Here is a 21,255-nt window from a genome sequence, read left to right on the forward strand (position 1 = left end):
AGCAAGCAAAAAGATTCCAAAATGTTTGAAATTATACGTAAATTTTGTTTAAGTTGCTAAGGACTCTCATTTTCAAATACTGGGTGAATATAGTCTGAGTAATTTGTGCACCATGAGTTACACTGCCGTAAGACATAAGGCTGTTTCTAACTGTAATACTTCACTTTTGTGTTAAACCTTTAATGTAAGATTATACATGTTTATGAGTGAATTATGACAGCATTTTAAATTTTTAAATTCAGTCAGTGATAGTATGAAATGCTGAAAACAAAATTTTTGTTGCCCCTGGGAGGAGTTAGATAGGTGGCCTGCAACTGGGATCGTACACTAGGAGCTGTGTTAGCCGTTATATAGGCAGAGCATTTGAAAAATTGATTGATTTGATGTACCTACACTGCTGTGAACTTATAATGTTCAACCTTGGACAAATTCAATCAGTTTAAGTGAAGCACAAAATTATGCTTGTTCATTGTATTGCATGGATTATCAAAGTACTTTTTCTAATTATAGAAATATGTTTGATTTTATGTAGTAAGCTACAAGCTGCTGAAAGTTCTCAATTTAAAGATTTAATTGTTTATTCAGAAAAAAACATGATAATGAAGCCTTCTTTAATCCTGCTGTAGAAAAATACAGTTTAATTAATTAATCTTTAAACAGACACTTGAGAATGCTGATTATGTCATTAAGAAAGACAATATTATTGTAAACTGTGTAAAATAAGCCTATTTAAATAATTTTCAAATTACTTGTATAAGTATAGTATTTTATGCCTCCTCAACAATTGTTGTTCTATGTAATGAAATCATAAGTAATCAATCATATAAAAGAATTTAATAATGTGATAGGTGTAACATTCTGAAGAAGGGCACTAAGTGCCCAAAACTGGTAAAGAAGTTAAATTTATTTTATGCATCTGGTTGCTTATTATTTCATTAAATTGTATAAGTATGTTCAGACTTGTAATTGATACTAAAACTGACATGTTGCATCTGCAAAAAAGCTATAATAATTCAAAAGTGTGGTTATGAGATGCCATAGACTTCAATATAAACTATTGATCTATAGACCATGTAAAATTACGTGATAGTTGACACTTTGTGTTGTAGGTGGTTTCCTCCAATCAGATTGCTAAATATCATGCCTGTACCAGTCGTCTTAGCCAAACTGGTACAAGTTCCCTTCCAATTCCTTGTCTGGTTTTCTTTCTTGATGTGTTTGGATACTGAATCCTGGGTCTCGACCTTTTATTTCTAATCTTATTTCGTCACACGTGATGATTGCACACACACACACACACACACACACACACACACACACACACACACACTCTGTGCGATGTACCACAGTGATCAGCACACTGAACACGGGACTCGAATTTGGGAGGATAACTGTTCAAACCCACGTCCAGCAGCCGAGATTTAGTTTTTTCGTGAGTTCCAAAAATTGCTCCAGGCAAATGCCCAGAGATTTGCTTTGAAAGGGGAAGGCCGATTTCCTTCTCTTTCCTTCCCTCGTAGGAGATTGTAGTCCGTCTCTAATGACCTCATTGTCGATGGGACATTCAAACACTAATCTCATCCTCTTGCTCCTCGCCCCCCCCCCCCTTCCTGCTCCCCTGCCCAGCCCCCCTCCACACACCGATGCTAATGAAATATGCATGCTTCATACACAGTACTAACCAAACAGTACTGGATGATTCCACGCAAGATTCAATTCAGCATTACTTATAGAGTTATTATAATCACAGAGATCGGCTTTCATTAAATATGCATCACACGACATAGCGTGAAACTGAATTTTTGAAGCCTGTCAGTTAATCATTATGACAGGGACACCATTGTCATAAATAACAACAGCCTTTTGGAGTGTAATGGCATTGTGTAGTGGCTAGCATGTAAAACTGACATCTGGAAGGTTGCAACTTCGATTCTCATCAAATGGAGCAAAATTATTTATTTTTCCAAAACTAATCAAAAGACATTGATTATCATTTTTATTCAGTAAATTGAGTGTTTTTTTTCCCTTCGCCACGCCATTTTTGTCATTGTAGTTACCTTTTTATTTGCTCATATTTTTCTTCTTATCATTCTTTTTTTCACTTGGAATCTGCCTGTGTCTCCTATAATCTGTAACCGAGTGCCTGGGCTGCTCATTGGTTGATAATGCGGCTCCCATGTAGCCAGTGTGAGATCATAGGTACAGGTGACCTGTGGCAGCAAGAAATTACAGTTTGTTTTGCTGTGGAAGATGCCTATGCAAACAAACATATTATGAAATTTTTCTGTCTCGAGTTTGCTCCATTAGGTAGACTTAAACATCGTGAACAAAGTGATTGTGATCTTATTACTGTTTTCTCGGATACAGTGCACATCATGCAGTTGTGGTTAGTTTAGGACACGAGTTAAAGTCAGAGCAACAACACCCGTTGTCAGCCAAAGTTTAGTCATTGGTCACTCAAAATCAGCTGTCCACAGAGCATCACACATTTCCTTCGTACTTTGCGGCAGCCACTTCCAACCTTGCTCTGCACACATTAACAGCATTCGTCAAGTGATCAACCGTGTTTGTATGGCGCCTATAACACAGCGGTAGTCAACAGGTGATGTGACAACACCGCAGTGACAACTGACAGACATCAACTATAAAGTAATTTTTATCAGACTATAGTTAGTAAATTTGAAATGTAAATTCTTCGATCAAGCCCCCAACTAATTGGTCACAAATTTCACCTGTGGCCTGCCTTGACAAGAAATACAGTATTGCTTCAGCCCATTACATGCTACAGTTTACTGTAAACTGGTAACTGTTAAGGGAGATGTTTCACATGTCATCGTAACATTCAAAGATACGAATTATCTACGATACTGTATGATTGTCTCTTAAATCTTGACAAGACCGTGCAGTTCGCTGCTCTAGTTCTTAGACAGTATCAGCTGTACATCTGACTGCTGAGACAGAAAAATCTAGAGTAGTGGTTCTCAAACTCTCCAATAATCTGAACCCCTGTTTAGTCGGAAAGCGATCTGTGGAGCCCCTTGCAGTGTTGTTTTAAATATACTAATTAGAGTTATCACTGATAAGAAAAAGATCAATAAAAATAATCCAATAAGTAACAACAATGTAAGAGAAGATAGATTGCTAGCTACCGCAGAGAATTGTGTGAGGTGTGCTTGCTTGCATTTATGAGTGGTGTGTGTTTCTCTTTTGCTGATGAAGGCTGTGGCTGAAAGCTTTGTGTAAGTGTCTTTCGATTATGCCTGTCTGCAACTTAACCTGTCATCATTATGGCAAAACACGCGATCTAGTGTCCTCTGTTGTTGATATTCGTATATGGAGTTTCCAGTGGATATTTTTGATAATTCCATTGAAATCTGGAATAAGTTGTGTCGCCATCAATCTTAGGTCCACCTCCACATGAAGACGATTTCGCTTTGAGGTTTAATACTGCAAAGAGCAGAAAAGGTCTGCTTACATAAGTAAGTAGTAGGGACATGCAAAAATGTTGCAATGCTCTTTTAGATAGCTCTTCATACACATAGCACACATGCAACCAAAAGCTACAAAGTTCATTTTTTAAGTTTTGCTGTGAAGTATGGCAGGATGTTTCCAATAGCTGTTCTTGTCCTGTGTCAGAGATATTCGTACTCTGTATGTCATCAATTTCTACATTATTGAAAGGATTTTTAGTCCAACAATTACCAGGTTGTGGGACAGGGAAATATCCTCGAAAACTTGTGAATAATGCTCTTAAGTGTCCTACAAGTGTTTCATAACAAATGTTGCTTGTCTAAAAATAGCAAACACACTTCATTATGCAGCTCAAAGAAGGGTGTCAGTATGTAAGAAAAGTTGAGTGTGTTCACTGCTAATTTCTTCACATTAAACTGTGAAAAGATAAGAAATAAGAGAATGTGATTCTATGAAATTAACGTGTTTTGTAACTTCATCCAGAAGACATTTCAAATCCTCAGGCATTTTTCTCACTGCCAAAGTTTCTCTGTTTATGATGCAATGAGTACACTTTACTCCTGGTGCTAACGGTTTCTCTCGAACCATTAGGCCTGTCAAAATACTGGAAAACTAGGAGATGAAATCCATGAAATTTTGAGACATTGTGCAGCTAATGTACAATGGTTTTTGAAAAAGTGCCCCAACAGAGAAGGTATTTCACTCACTTGAAGTAGTCCTAAGTAGCCCTGTACAGTGGAACGTCACTTAGCGATCACCTCCCATAACTCACAATTTGTGTAGCGAGCAAAACAAGTTGTAAAAAAAGACTTGCTTAATGAGAGGTGTTTTCTCATAACGAGTGACAACGATTTAGTGTGATATAGGGTTGTCCAAATTTGTTGCTAGCAAACCGGGAGGTTTCTCTAAAATTAACTAAAAATGACCATAATTTGTGTATCATAAACCGGGACATTTGTGGACACTTTTCTTAACGTTAAAAAAAGTGAAAAATTTGTGCAAATTACTGCTGTATTCAATTGATTTGTTAAAATAAATAAATAAATGAACACTTTATACTGTAATTAATTTAATAGTACTCAAGGGAGGGCATTCAAATGGTAATTACATTTTACAGTATTAATACTGGTAACACAAGAATTTTTATTTTGAAATATTAATATGAGATACTTAATTGTCTGCTGAAACACTGTATGTTGAAGTGCGAAGATCACAGAATTTGTTATCCTACACCTCATATTTATCTGAATTCTGAGCTTTGGAGAGATCTTTCTGCTGTATGATGTATTCATAAAACTTAGAGCAACTCATTTAATAATTAAAAACATTTAATTGTTGCTTCGACCATTGATACTTGTAATCTGTTTGTTCCTCAGCATATTGAACATTCATGAGAGAAAATACTCGTTCCACATTTGCATTAAGCCCTGGCATACTGAAGACGAATTCACATAGATTCAGCAACTCAGAATGCTGTTTTTCCAATCTGTCGCAAGAAAGAGATCCATTTATCCTGACATGATTTACTACCCCAATTATCGCTATTTTCGTTGATTTCTGATTCAGTGAGCTGCTTGAGTAAAGAAAACTGCTCAAACAATAAACTATCATCTACTGACAGTCCTGTACCTTGTACGAATGTTATTGTCCTTTCCACATTGCTCCACTCAGGTGCTGCGTCCAGCAATATCCATTTAAAAATGGAGAACTCCCTGAGATTTGTTGACCATTTTTCTAAATAAGCTGTACACATCTCATAAAACTATTCTACGTCAACATGAAATTTTTGAATTTCGCTAGTTCATGTAACCTCACTGTTTGCAAGAGAGATGTCACTTTACAATATTTTATGATTCTACTAGTATTTTCCAAAATCACAGCTAGTTCTGTAACACTGTTGTCTGTTTTTTCAAGAGTAAGTATTTGTCTCTGAATTGTGCTCAAATGACTAGCAGGAACATCAGACATGCCTCCATTAACAGGTTCTGAAATAGGGTTGTCAGAAATTTAAGTGCCTTTTCTCCTAAGAGGAAGAATGATTTAAGAGCATTATATAACTCCAGGACTCTCTCTACAGCAACAAACAAAGATAACCACCTTGTTTTTGTATGTAACAACAATGCGTGATACTCTATGTCCACAGACTCACAAAACTCCTTTAGCTGCTCCGTTTGTACTGTGTATATGCGGAAGTAATTGCAAAGTTTAATTATAAAGGTTTCGACATCAACACTCATCACATCAGCGGGTGTCTTAGCAGTGTCGTGTAGTATGTGAGTAGGGCAGACAACTCCAAAAAGATTTTCATTTACTTCACTTTGCAGCGTAGCAAATACATTGTTTGTACCTACTCGTTGCACTCCAAAATTGTTAGCATTGTCACCGCAAAATTTTGCTCTTATCAATTTTATTTTCTTCTACTGCAGTAATGCAGTACTTACTTATTGTGGAGGCGGTTTCACTTGGCAGCGAAACTAATGTAAGCAATTTCAGAATGCCATTCTGAGGTGTAAAATATTGAACAATTAATGGAAATATTTTTTCAGCCTTATGATTACTCGCATCTGTAGCTGTTGAATAATAGCTGGCCAGTGAAAGGTTGTCGCATATTTGTTTGATAGTGTCGGGTGCCAAAACTGCTTTCAAAAGTGCAGTTGTTTTGGTTCTGCCCAATGTCACACTCTTTGCTGCGACAGAATCGTGAAAAAGACTGGGCCTTAGCCTAGAAGCACAGTCTACAGATTTCAAAGACATGATGTTTAACGGTATGATAACTCATTGCTAATTCAGCTGCTGCTCTCTCTCTTTTAAGTGCTAGCAGAGTACAGAACATGTTTGATTTATGCCTTTGGCTGCCTACCTAAGTAATCTGTAATATCTACCCATCTACCCTTCCTCCATGTGAAATGGGAACATATGACTTACATATACCACATTCCACTTCATAGTCATGTCTTCCTCATTTGATGAAAGACTATTTGTCTTGAAAGGAAAACTTTCACTCTGCCATTTGGAGCTTACTTAACACACAAGCAAATGTGAACTAAGAATAATAAGCCTCGGACAGAGAACTGTGTAGCTGCAATGTCTTAATTGAACTGAATCCAAGGCAAGAGTTAATAATAGAAAGAAGCCATTGATAGATGCTGGCAGGTGCAACAGTGAAACACAAATCATCATTTTGCATAACAGTGACAACATACAAATCCATGCCAGAATTTGGGAAGAAATAGACAGTATGAGAGTATTTATTTGGCATCACAAAACCGGGGCTAAACTGGCATCCCGAAAGCAATTTATGGGATGCTCATTTTCTTAATTCAAAACTGGGACCCTAGTGGCATCACTAGTGTGTTGTCCCCAGCCATTTGCATGCAGGGGAAAACATTCAGCAATATGAATGCTTTTCATTGTTGGCAATGACATGAACAGTGTCTTTAGTATATGCTGCAGTCTGGGTTTAGCTCTGTTTCCGCTACCATCTTAGTGCATCTTATGATCACATATTTTTCCAAACTTCTGTTCACATAGTGTTTTTTTTTTTTTTTTTTTTTTTTTTTTTTTTTTTTTTTTTTTGCACAGATTTTAAAACCTTTGTGGAATTGTTCCTGAAGACAAAGCCAAAAGAAGACAACCATAAGAGAAAGATAATGACCTCTGAAATAAAACGTAAATTCATAGATAAATGCGAACGTGCTGTAAGCATTGCTGATTTAGCTTGCACATACAATCGGTTTACATCATCTATTTATGCTAGCCTAAAGAACGAGGACAAGATTAAGGAGATAGATGCTTCAAAGGAAGTGACAAGAGTATCTAAATAACAGTTTTGTATTCTGGATGATGCCAAAAGGTTGGTCCTTATAGGGATAAATGAAGGCAGTTGCAAGGTGACCCTGGTGACCCTATTAATGAGAACATTCTCCAGTCCTACCAGACCACTTCCTTGAAGAATTGCAATTCATCAACATCCTCTATTACTCCAGCCTATGGACCAGCAGATTATTTCTAACTTTAAGAAATTCTACACTAAAGCACTCTTAGGAATATTCCTTTGTGTTGACTGAAGCTACGAATCTCACTCTCAGAGTTTTGAAAATGTCACTTCAACATCATCGCCTGCGTCAAGATGATCGAAAAGGCTTGGGAGGGGTTTACCAAGAGAACTCTCACTTCTGCTTGGAAGAAGCTTCAGCCGGAGTTTGTTGTCGGATGTAACTCTGAGGCATTTGAGTCAGTACCTGCAGAGCCTGTAGTCAATGAGATTGTGTCTCTGATCGAGAGCATGGGTCTAGAAGTGGATAACAATGGTATTGAAGAACTTGTGGAAGACCAGAGACAAGAAATGACCACCAAAGAGCTTATGAAATTGCAGTGTGTTTTACAGCAGGAAGTTGTGGAGAGGAGCTCTTCAGAGGAGGAGGAGGAGGAGGTGACAACAAAGCAGCAATCTTCTGGCGCAATAAAAGAAGTGCTGAAAGCATGGAAATTGGTCGCATCGTACACTGAAAATCATCACCCCAATAAAGCAATGGCTATGCACACTACAAATGTATTTGAGACTAGTGTTGTGTTGCATTTTCTCCCTGTTGTAGGAAGCATTGGCAAAAAGAAATGACTATAGACAGCTTGCTAGTAAAAAAGAATTAGTTATGTATTGTGAGTAATAAAGTGTGTAATATAATTTTCTTTAAATAAATGGCATGAACAAGATAAAACTTAACTACTTTTTTTGCATGGAATGTATTACCGTGTTTTACATTAATTTATATGGGATAAACTGTTTCACGTAACGAGTGTTTTGCATTAAGAATAAGATTCTAAAATGAATTATGCTTGCAACGTGATGTTCCATTCCATAATGGTTAACTGGCTTCAGGGCAGAAATTTAGTAGACTCCCAGGAGGTTCACAGACCACACTTTGAGAAACACTGATCTAGGGGATTGAGGTCAGGTGATAGGTGATCTTTGAGGTGAAGATATGTGTCCTGCTGGATGTATCCATCTAGGCCTATCTTGGCCCATATTGGCACTGGCTTGTATTGTGGTGTTATGTGTCATCTCACAGCAGCAGAAAAATTTTACAGTTCCCCATCATGCATGGGCCATATTCCCCAGCTGCCGGTATGACTGAAATATTAGCCAAATTAATTTGTGGGGGGTGGAGGACTCAGTAGGCCTGTATAAGGAGAAATGTTTCAGAAAACATTTTACTTCAGATACATTTGTACTAAATAATTACAGTACACCCTGATGTGACTTTTCAGGCTTTCCTGACTATCTGTTGCAAATACACTTCTTGGGTTTGCCGCTGTATAATATTGTGCAAATCATTCACTATTTCATCGACAAGACTATTTGACATCTTCCCCCTCTGCTGGGGGCTGCAGGTCACGAGCTGCACAACACAGCAGTGTCTTACACTCTGGCGCATAGAATATATGTGGTCTCAGATGTCAGCAGTCTGCCTGGCAAACTATGCCACCAAAGAACTGTGTTCCAACAGAATGGCTACGAAGGTGGTTTGATAACACACTTAAATTTCCGTGAAAGAATGAAACATCTTTGTTGCACCTTCATGATTCTTAAGTCTGATTATTCCAAGGACTGTTTAGATTAGATTAGTACTTGCTCCATAGATCATGAATACGACACTTCGCAATGATGTAGAACATGTCAGGTTAATAGAAGGTGTCCATACAAGATATTACATTACACAAAATATTACATGACACTTAATATTTTTAATTTTTTTTCAGGGGGGGGGGGGATTGGGGAAATTACCCACTTATTATATACAAAAATTCATCTAATGAGTAGAAGGAATTGCCATTAAGAAATTCTTTTAATTTCCTTTTAAATGCTGTATGGCTACCTGTCAGACTATTGATGCTATTAGGTAAGTGACCAAAGACTTTCATTGCAGCATAATTTACCCCCCTTCTGAGCCAAAGTTAGATTTAACCTTTGAGTAGTGAAGATCATCCTTTCTCCTAGTGTTGTAGCCATGTACACTGCTATTACTTTTGAATTTGTTCGGATTGTTAATAACAAATTTCATAAGTGAATATATATATTGTGAGGCTACAGTGAAGATATCTAGTTCTTTAAATAAGTGTCTGCAGGATGATCTTGGATGAGCTCCAGCAATTATTCTGATTACACGCTTTTGTGCAGTGAACACTCTTTTACTCAATGAGGAGTTACCCCAGAATATGATGCCATAGGAAAGCAGAGAATGAAAATAGGCACGGTAAGCTAATTTACTCAGATGTATATCGCCAAAGTTTGCGATGACCCTAATAGCATAAGTAGCCGAACTCAAACGTTTCAGCAGATCCTCAGTGTGTTTTTTCCAGTTCAACCCTTCATCAATGCATACACCTAGAAATTTTGAATATTCTGATCAATGTCTATATTTATCAATGGTGTCATTTCATTTACTGCGTGAAACTGTACATACTGTGTTTTGACAAAGTTTAATGAGAGCCCATTTACACAGAACCATTTAATGATTTTCTGAAAACATTGTTTACAATTTCACCAGTTAATTCTTGTCTGTTGGGTGTGATAGCTATACTAGTATCATCGGCAGAAAGTACCAGCTTGGCACCTATCACCTGACCTCAATCCCCTAGATCAGTGTTTCTCAAAGTGTGGTCTGTGGACCCCATGGGAGTCTACTAATACAGAATGGCAAGTCATTAATTGTTGTTGTTGTTGTCTTCAGTCCTGGGACTGGTTTGATGCAGCTCTCCATGCTACTCTATCCTGTGCAAGCTGCTTCATCTCGCAGTACCTACTGCAACCTACATCCTTCTGAATCTGCTTAGTGTACTCATCTCTCGGTCTCCCTCTACGATTTTTACCCTCCACGCTGCCCACCAATGCTAAATTTGTGATCCCTTGATGCCTCAAAACATGTCCTACCAACCGATCCCTTCTTCTAGTCAAGTTGTGCCACAAACTTCTCTTCTCCCCAATCCTATTCAATACCTCCTCATTAGTTACGTGATCTATCCACCTTATCTTCAGTATTCTTCTGTAGCACCACATTTCGAAAGCTTCTATTCTCTTCTTGTCCAAACTAGTTATCGTCCATGTTTCACTTCCATACATGGCTACACTCCAAACAAATACTTTCAGAAACGACTTCCTGATACATAAATCTATATTCGATGTTAACAAATTTCTCTTCTTCAGAAACGCTTTCCTTGCCATTGCCAGTCTACATTTTATGTCCTCTCTACTTCGACCACCATCAGTTATTTTACTTCCTAAATAGCAAAACTCCTTTACTACTTTAAGTGTCTCATTTCCTAATCTAATTCCCTCAGCATCACCCGATTTAATTTGACTACATTCCATTATCCTCGTTTTGCTTTTGTTAATGTTCATCTTATATCCTCCTTTCAAGACACTGTCCATTCCGTTCAACTGCTCTTCCAAGTCCTTTGCCGTCTCTGACAGAATTACAATGTCATTGGCGAACCTCAAACTTTTTACTTCGTCTCCATGAATTTTAATACCTACTCCGAATTTTTCTTTTGTTTCCTTTACTGCTTGCTCAATATACAGATTGAATAACATCAGGGAGAGGCTACAACCCTGTCTCACTCCTTTCCCAACCACTGCTTCCCTTTCATGCCCCTCGACTCTTATTACTGCCATCTGGTTTCTGTACAAATTATAAATAGCCTTTCGCTCCCTGTATTTTACCCCTGCCACCTTTAGAATTTGAAAAAGAGTATTCCAGTCAACATTGTCAAAAGCTTTCTCTAAGTCTACAAATGCTAGAAACGTAGGTTTGCCTTTTCTTAATCTTTCTTCTAAGATAAGTCGTAAGGTCAGTATTGCCTCACGTGTTCCAACATTTCGACGGAATCCAAACTGATCCTCCCCGAGGTCTGCATCTACCAGTTTTTCCATTCGTCTGTAAAGAATTCGCGTTAGTATTTTGCAGCCGTGGCTTATTAAACTGATAGTTCGGTAATTTTCACATCTGTCAGCACCTGCTTTCTTTGGGATTGGAATTATTATATTCTTCTTGAAGTCTGAGGGTATTTCGCGTGTCTCATACATCTTGCTCACCAGCTGGTAGAGTTTTGTCATGACTGGCTCTCCCAAGGCTGTCAGTAGTTCTAATGGAATGTTGTCTACTCCGGGGGCCTTGTTTCGACTCAGGTCTTTCAGTGCTCTGTCAAACTCTTCACGCAGTATCGTATCTCCCACTTCGTCTTCATCTACATCCTCTTCTATTTCCATAATATTGTCCTCAAGTACATCGCCCTTGTATAAACCTTCTATATACTCCTTCCACCTTTCTGCCTTCCCTTCTTTGCTTAGAACTGGGCTGCCATCTGAGCTCTTGATATTCATACACGTGGTTCTCTTCTCTCCAAAGGTCTCTTTAATTTTCCTGTAGGCAGTATCTATCTTACCCCTAGTGAGATAAGCTTCTACATCCTTACATTTGTCCTCTAGCCATCCCTGTTTAGCCATTTTGCACTTCCTGTCGATCTTATTTTTGAGACGTTTGTATTCCTTTTTGCCTGCTTCATTTACTGCATTTTTATATTTTCTCCTTTCATCAATTAAATTCAATATTTCTTCTGTTACCCAAGGATTTCTAGCAGCCCTCGTCTTTGTACCTACTTTATCCTCTGCTGCCTTCACTACTACATCCCTCAGAGCTACCCATTCTTCTTCTACTGTATTTCTTTCCCCTATTCCTGTCAATTGTTCCCTTGTGCTCTCTCTGAAACTCTGTACAACCTCTGGTTCTTTCAGTTTATCCAGGTCCCATCTCCTTAATTTCCCACATTTTTGCAGTTTCTTCGGTTTTAATCTACAGGTCATAACCAATAGATTGTGGTCAGAGTCCACATCTGCCCCTGGAAATGTCTTACAACTTAATACCTGGTTCCTAAATCTCTGTCTTACCATTATATAATCTATCTGATACCTTTTAGTATCTCCAGGGTTCTTCCACGTATACAACCTTCTTTCATGATTCTTAAACCAAGTGTTAGCTATGATTAAGTTGTGCTCTGTGCAAAATTCTACTAGACGGCTTCCTCTTTCATTTCTTAGCCTCAATCCATATTCACCTACTATGTTTCCTTCTCTCCCTTTTCCTACACCCGAATTCCAGTCACCCATTACTATTAAATTTTCGTCTCCCTTCACTATCTGAATAATTTCTTTTATTTCATCGTACATTTCTTCAATTTCTTCATCATCTGCAGAGCTAGTTGGCATATAAACTTGTACTGCTGTAGTAGGTGTGGGCTTCGTATCTATCTTGGCCACAATAATGCGTTCACTATGCTGTTTGTAGTAGCTTACCCGCATTCCTATTTTCCTATTCATTATTAAACCTACTCCTGCATTACCCCTATTTGATTTTGTGTTTATAACCCTGTAGTCACCTGACCAGAAGTCTTGTTCCTCCTGCCACCGAACTTCACTAATTCCCACTATATCTAACTTTAACCTATCCATTTCCCTTTTTAAATTTTCTAACCTACCTGCCCGATTAAGTGATCTGACATTCCACGCCCCGATCCGTAGAGCGCCAGTTTTCTTTCTCCTGATAACGACATCCTCTTGAGTAGTCCCCGCCCACAGATCCGAATGGGGGACTATTTTACCTCCGGAATATATTACCCAAGAGGACGCCATCATCATTTAATCATACAGTAAAGCTGCATGCCATCTTAAAGGGTAACATGCTAAAAAAGAGCAAGCTTCAGGGTCAGTTTTTCGTACTTATTTTAGTTGTATCATAGATTACAAATTATGCCATAATGATGGCAGAAAGTATAATTGAATAGCTTATTTTAGAAGGGCCGTAAGTCAACTTTTATGACGCCAGTTTTCTTTCTCCTGATTAATATATATTAAGAATAGCAGAGGAACCAAGACCGAACCTTGCAGCACCCCAGTCTTGATTGTTCCCCAGTTTGAGAAATCACCAGTTTTTTGCATATTATGTGAACTGCTTATTTCAACTTTCTGCACTCTTCCAGTTAGGTATGATTTAAACCATTGGAGCACTGTCCCATTCATACCACAGTACTTGAGCTTATTTAGAAGTATTCCATGATTTACACAATCAAAAGCCTTTGATAGATAACAAAAAATCCCAACAGGTGACTTCCGGTTACTAGAGCATTTAATATTTCATTAGTGAAAGTATATATAGCATTTTCCGTTAAAAAACCCTTTTGGAAACCAAACTGACATTTTGTCAAAACTTTATTTTTACAAAGGTGTGAAGCTACTCTACAATACATTACTTTTTCAAAATTTTTGGATAAGGCAGTCAGGAGAGAGATTGGGCAGTATGTAGTTGTTGACATCAGACGTATCCCCTTTTTTATGCAGTGGTTTAACAATGGCATACTTCAGTCTGTCTGGGAACATACCCTGCTTCAGAGAGCTATTACATATGTGGCTAAGAATCCCACTTATTTCTTGGGAAAGAATTTCAACAATGTACAGTGCACAGTTCGTTGTTGACAACCATCTGAATTGATTGATGTGTTCACTGCGATTGAAAATGGAGAAAACCAAGTTGTATGTTGTCATTAAACATTTTCATTTTTGAAGAATTGGACTGCAGCATAAATCAAAACAGAATTGGATGAAGTTCACACAGATGCTGCATCATCATGGAAGACCATTTGCATTTGGATTAATGAATTTGAACATATTCAGACAAGCATCGAAGATGAAGCACACTCCGGGCTTCCACTTGAGGTCACCACGAAGGAAACCATTGACAAAATCTGTGATATGTCATGCAAGACCACTGAATAAAAATTTGTGAGCTCGCTAAGGCTGTAGGCGTCTGAGCTGACCAAGTGCGCAGTATCCTGCAAGGATAATTGGCTGTGAACAAGCTGTGTGCAAGGTAGGTGCTGATGTTGCTCACAGTTGACCAAAAGTGCATCTTGTACTACATTTCATCAGAATGTCCGGCATCATTTGATCACAATCTGAAGGATTTGTGGCTGTTGGTGGAACCTGGATCCATCATTACACACCAGATTCAAAACAGCAGGCAAAGCAATGGACAAAGGCTGGCAATGAAAGTACACAGACAGTTATCGGAAAACATGTATCCCCTGTAACGAATCCGAAGATGTCCCAATCGGTACTCTGTAGGTTAAGTTCACTGCTAAGTAGTGTTGCATGGTCTGGGTATTTTTGCGTTACTGAGCATAGACTTCCTTTGAATGACTCCAAAACTATCATGGCAGAATTGGGTGACTGGTAAAAAAATCCAGCAATTTACATGATTTCACCTATACCTCTTATATATGTCCAGATAACTTTACAGTCATACTCAAAATCGGGCCCCATAGAGACAGCCTTTTTGTTGTCCTCTACTCTTTCCTATGGTATCTGAACAATATTTTCAATATACATTTCATAGCCAGCACTGCTTCCAAGTGTAATATGAGCATGACAGATTTCCTTAAGGTAAGTAAATTTGGGATCTTTGATATGAATACTTAGACTTCAGCCCTCTTCCATAGCACCACTTTTCAAAAGCTTCTATTCTCTTCTTGTCTGAACCACTTATCGTCCGCATTTTGATTCTGTATAAGGCTATGCTCCAGACAGATACCTTCAGAAAAGATTGTCTATTACTCAGCAAGCAGAATTGGTTCGTTTTGCAGACAACAGTTGTAACATAATCAATCCAGGCATACACAATACATACAGCAACAGAAGAAATGGTAGGTAATTTCGTAAAAAATGTTATTACATGGTTTTCTGGAAATGGCGTCTCTCTCAATTTTGAAAAGATAACATATTTAGTTCTGCACATAGTGGGGTATTATACCAATGATAAATATAATGAGTGGTAAGCAAATGGTAATAATGTTTTGGGGTGAGTCATCTTTAACAAAGTAAGTTATTTTTGCTCAAATGTGCTGTAAGAATAACATGTGGTGTTCATGCAAGATCATCTTTAAGGAGTCGAGCATTCTGACTACTACTTTGCAGTATATTTATTCCCACATGAAATTTGTTGTAAGTAACACACTGTGTTCAAAAGGAAGAATACTGTATATAATTACAGTACAAGAAGAACAAATGCCATTCATTAATGCACATTAAGATTGTCTTTGGCACGAAAAGGGCTGCACAATGTTGCAACAAAAATGTTTGGTAACATTGCAGTGATATAAAATGTCTGACAGCAAAGTAAAATTTGAAAAGAAATTGAAAAAGTTTCTCCTCAACAACTCCTTGTATTCTGTGTAATAAAAGTGAAAATGACTCATTCCACATCAAAATGATAAAACATACATATAATCTGTGGAACATAAAACTAACTCACTCCTAATTCTCAAGACCTATGATCACCATTGCTACAATTTCATTTGTTACAGGACTATTCGTTCTGCGATGAATTCCTGCCGTATTGTGAGCCATCCAGTTTTGGAGAACGGCTGGTAAGTTCTCTCTGATTCAATTGATTCCTATTTTTTTTTTTTTCTGAGGGCAAGTTGTATATAGTTTGGTATACGATGTATCAATACAGATGTTACAGTTGCATAAATGGTTGGAAAAATAATGGTTTCAGCAGCTCCCACAATGAATAGATATAGAGGCTTATTTTTGTTGTTGTTATTGTTTGTTGTTTTGGTGTTCAGTCTGAAAACTGGTTTGCTACATCTCTCCATGCTAGTCTATTCTGTGCAATCCTCACCACCTCAGGATAACTGCTGCATGCTACCTCTACTTGAATCTTTCTGAGCCGCGTGCTGTGTGACAATGTAGTTGTGTATATTTTGTGCAGTTACTTATGTAAATAAAGAGTTGTATTATGTTTCTTATCTCTATAATTACAGGTTCCTGTAGAGAATACTTGTTAGTAACATCGAGATACTACTATAACTTGCTCAGCAGCATAGGTTGTTGTTGTTGTTGTTGCTGTTGCTGTTGTTACTGCTGTTGTGGTCTTCAGTCCTGAGACTGGTTTGATGCAGCCCTCCATACTACTCTATCCTGCGCAAGCTTCTTCATCTCCCCGTACCTACAGCAACCTACATCCTTTGGAATCTGCTTAGTGTATTCATCTCTTGATCTCCCTCTATGATTTTTACCCTCCACGCTCCGCACTCCATACATGGCTACACTCCATACAAATACTTTCAGAAACGACTTCCTGACACTTAAATCTATACTCAATGTTAACAAATTTCTCTTCTTCAGAAACGCTTTCCTTGCCATTGCCAGTCTAAATTTCATATCCTCTCTACTTCGACCATCATCAGTTATTTTGCTCCCCAAATAGCAAAAGTCCTTTACTACTTTAAGTGTCTCATTTCCTAATCTAATTCCCTCAGCATCACCCAATTTAATTTGACTACATTCCATTAGCCTCGTTTTGCTTTTGTTGATGTTCATCTTACATCCTCCTTTCAAGACACTGTCCGTTCCGTTCAACTGCTCTTCCAAGTCCTTTGCTGTCTCTGACAGAATTACTGTCATCGGTGAACCTCAAAGATTATATTTCTTCTCCATGGATTTTAATAACTACTCTAAATTTTTCTTTTGTTTCCTTTAGTGCTTGCTCAATATACAGAATTTTAACCCTGCCACCTTCAGAATTTGAAAGAGAGTATTCCAGTCAACACTGTCAGAAGCTTTCTCTAAGTCTACAAGTGCTAGAAACGTATGTTTGCCTTTCCTTAATCTTTCTTCTAAGATAAGTCATAAGGTCAGTATTGCCTCACGTGTTCCCACATTTCTATGAACTGATCTTCCCCGAGGTCGGCTTCTACCAGTTTTTCCATTCATCTGTAAAGAATTCGCGTTATTATTTAGGCAGCTGTGACTTATTAAACTGATTGGTCGGTAATTTTCACATCTGTCAACACCTGCTTTCTTTGGGATTGGAATTATTATATTCTTCTTGAAGTCTGAGGTTATTTCACCTGTCACATACATCTTGCTCACCAGATGGTAGAGTTTTGTCAGGACTGGCTCTCCCAAGGCTGTCAGTAGTTCTAATGGAATGTTTTCTACTCTGGGGGCCTTGTTTCAACTCATGTCTTTCATGTGATGAAAGGAGAAAATATAAAAATGCAATAAAAGAAGCAGCAAAAAGGAAGACAAATGTCTCAAAAATAAGAACGACAGGAAGTGCAAAATGACTAAGCAGGGTTGGCTAGAGGACAAAGGTAAGGATGTAGAGGCACATCTCTCTAGGGGTAAGATAGATACTGCCTACAGGAAAATAAAAGATACCTTTGGAGATAAGAGAACCACTTGTATGAACATCAAGAGCTCAGATGGAAACCCAGTTTTAAGCAAAGAAGGGAAAGCAGAAAGGTGGAAGGAGTATATAGAGGGTCTATACAAGGGCGATGTACTTGAGGACAATATTATGGAAATGGAAGAGGATGTAGATGAAGATGAAATGGGAGATACGATACTGCGTGAAGAGTTTGACAGAGCACTGAAAGACCTGAGTTGAAACAAGGCCCCGGGAGTAGACAACATTCCATTGGAACTACTGACGGCCTTGGGAGAGCCAGTCCTGACAAAACTCTACCATCTGGTGAACAAGATGTATGAAACGGGCGAAATACCCTCAGACTTCAAGAAGAATATAATAATTCCAATCCCAAAGAAAGCATTTGCAAAAACAGACATAATGTCTTATGGGATAACAGCAATCAGTAATTTTATAATGTTACTTAAAAACTGTGTTGATTGCAATTTTTTTATTCATATGAATAAAAAAAATTAAAAAAAGAACCATTGCAATCAAGACGGTTTTTAAGGAACATCACCAAAGAAAGCAGGTGTTGACAGATGTGAAAATTACCAAACTATCAGTTTAATAAGCCATAGCTGCAAAATACTAACACGAATTCTCTACAGACGAATGGAAAAACTAGTAGTAGCCGACTTCGGGGAAGATCAGTTTGGATTCCGTAGAAATACTGGAACACGTGAGGCAATACTGATCTTACGACTTATCTTAGAGGAAAGATTAAGGAAAGGCAAACCTACATTTCTAGCATTTGCAGACTTAGAGAAAGCTTTTGACAATGTTGACTGGAATACTCTCTTTCAAATTCTAAAGGTGGCAGGGGTAAAATACAGGGAGCGAAAGGCTATTTACAATTTGTACAGAAACCAGATGGCAGTTATAAGAGTCGAGGGACATGAAAGGGAAGCAGTGATTGGGAAGGGAGTAAGACAGGGTTGTAACCTCTCCCCGATGTTATTCAATCTGTATATTGAGCAAGCAGTAAAGGAAACAAAAGAAAAATTTGGAGTAGGTCTTAAAATCCATGGAGAAGAAATAAAAACTTTGAGGTTCGCCGATGACATTGTAATTCTGTCAGAGACAGCAAGGGACTTGGAAGAGCAGTTGAATGGAATACACAGTGTCTTGACAGGAGTATATAAGATGAACATCAACAAAAGCAAAACGAGGATAATGGAATGTAGTTGAATTAAGTCGGGTGATGCTGAGGGAATTAGATTATAAAATGAGACACTTAAAGTAGTAAAGGACTTTTGCTATTTGGGGAGCAAAATAACTGACGATGGTCGAAGTAGAGATTATATAAAATGTAGATTGGCAATGGCAAGGAAAGCGTTTCGGAAGAAGAGAAATTTGTTAACATTGAGTATAGTGTCAGGAAGTCATTTTTGAAAGTATTTGTATGGAGTGTAGCCATGTATGGAAGTGAAACATGGACGATAAATAGTTTGGACAAGAAGAGAATAGAAGCTTTCGAAATGTGGTGCTACAGAAGAATGCTGAAGATTAGATGGGTAGATCACATAACTAATGAGGAAGTATTGAATAGGATTGGAGAGAAGAGAAGTTTGTGGCACAACTTGACCAGAAGAAGGGATCGGTTGGTAAGACATGTTCTTAGGCATCAAGGGATCACCAATTTAATATTGGAGGGCAGCGTGGAGGGTAAAAATCGTAGAGGGAGATGAAGAGATGAATACACTAAGCAGATTCAGAAGGATGTAGGTTGCAGTAGGTACTGGGAGATGAAGAAGCTTGCACAGGATAGAGTAGCATGGAGAGCTTCATCAAACCAGTCTCGGGACTGAAGACCACAACAACAACAACCACCATATTCATCCAACTATAAGACAACCCCCAATTTTTCTTACATATTCTGACTAATCAGAAGTGCATACTGTTTTCTTGAAGTAATTTATCTACCTAAAAATCTTAACATTATACCCATTTTAAATCTATGCCATTTATTGATTGTTTACATTTTGATAACTCAAGGTGATATAAAATAAACAAAAAAAGGTTTGCATTAATTTTTATCTTCACTTCCTATTTGCCTAGTTATCTAAGTGAATACTTTCAAACAATGGAAAATCCAGGATGGAATGTAACAATGTAATGATATTGTGAGTATGGCCTCAGTTGCTTCAGGCTGCAGTCATGTGTGTGAGCTGCATTTGCGCGCGCACATGTGTGTGTGTGTGTGTGTGTGTGTGTGTGTGTGTGTGTGTTTGTGTGTGTGTGTGTGTGTGTGTGTGTGTGTGTGTGTGTGTGTGTGTGTGTGTCATCTAATTTTGATGAAGGCCTTTCTGGCCAAAAGCTATGTTTGTGACAGTCTTTTTGTTGTGCATATCTGCGACTCTGTTTCTCCGCTATATGGTGAGTAGCAAATTTCATTGTTAAGTGAGTACTTTGTGGTACTAGTATTTTTAATCATCGTCACCACCACTACCATGTGTATCATCATTTTCATTTGTAGGCTTATTGCCATTTCTTTCTTCCTGGCACTTCTCCCATATTAAACCTCATAGCATTTAGATACACACCACTTTTTGAATCCTTTCATTGTAGTATTAGTTAAGATTCTGCCCCTGTCAGTAAGGATCCACTGGCCCAGCTCAGGCACTGAGGGTTTGTTTAGCTCCACTCTTGGATTGAGGACATGGTCTCCTTAAAGGCCACTCACTGTAAAGCAGACACAGGTGAGTCTTAAACGGACTGTTCACTTTAAAAGTCATTTCAGTGTCAATAACAGTCACAGTAAAGCCTAATTTAAAAATGTTCACATTTAAAGGTCTGTTCACAACAAAATCCATTACTTGGAGTTGCGAGGGCATGTCACCAGACACAATTACCAGATCTGTATTGTTCTTTGATGGGATGGAATAGGAAGAAACCCTAATAACTGGTACAGTGAGATATACCCTCTGCCTTGCGCTTACTTGTGGTTTGCAGAGTGTAGCTGTAGATACAGATGTACCTGTTGACAGTCTAGCCAGTGGCCTTGCCGCAGTGGTAACACCGGTTCCCATCTGATCACCGAAGTTAAGCACTATCGGGCTGAGCTAGCACTCGGATGGATGACCATCCGGTCTGCCTAGTGCAGTTGGCAAGTGGGGTGCACTCAACCCTTGTGAGGCAAACTGAGGAGCTACTCGATTGAGAAGTAACGGCTCTGGTCTCGGAAACTGACCACATGCCCCTCCATATCCGCATCCAGTGACGCTTGTGGTCTGAGGATGGCATGGCGGCTGGTCAGTACTGTTGGGCCTTCGTGGCCTGTTCAGGAGGAATTTAGTTTTAGTTGACAGTCTAGTCCCTGCACCCTCTGCCAGACAGGGCTCCTCTCTCACCCTAACCCGTACCATGATATCCCTCCTTCTTCCCCACCCAACTCCAGTTTGCTGCTTCCATTCCACATCAAAGTGGCATTCTGGCCTGAGCTGTCCTGTGTGTGTGAGGTGTGCTTACTTGTGTATGT

General features: G+C 38.5%; 1 protein-coding gene across 1 annotated transcript in view; it reads left to right on the top strand.

Annotated features, from left to right (window-relative positions):
• The window catches only part of LOC126295160 (zinc finger protein 664-like), a 175,940-nt gene that overhangs the window by 48,163 nt on the left and 106,522 nt on the right, over positions 1-21,255 (top strand). The window contains exon 3 of the mRNA XM_049987456.1: positions 15,883-15,945. Coding sequence (XP_049843413.1) covers positions 15,883-15,945 — 63 coding nt within the window. The remainder of the gene's footprint in view (positions 1-15,882; positions 15,946-21,255) is intronic.

The sequence above is a fragment of the Schistocerca gregaria genome, chromosome 11 (assembly GCF_023897955.1).
Source record: "Schistocerca gregaria isolate iqSchGreg1 chromosome 11, iqSchGreg1.2, whole genome shotgun sequence".
Taxonomy (NCBI): Eukaryota; Metazoa; Arthropoda; class Insecta; order Orthoptera; family Acrididae; genus Schistocerca; species Schistocerca gregaria.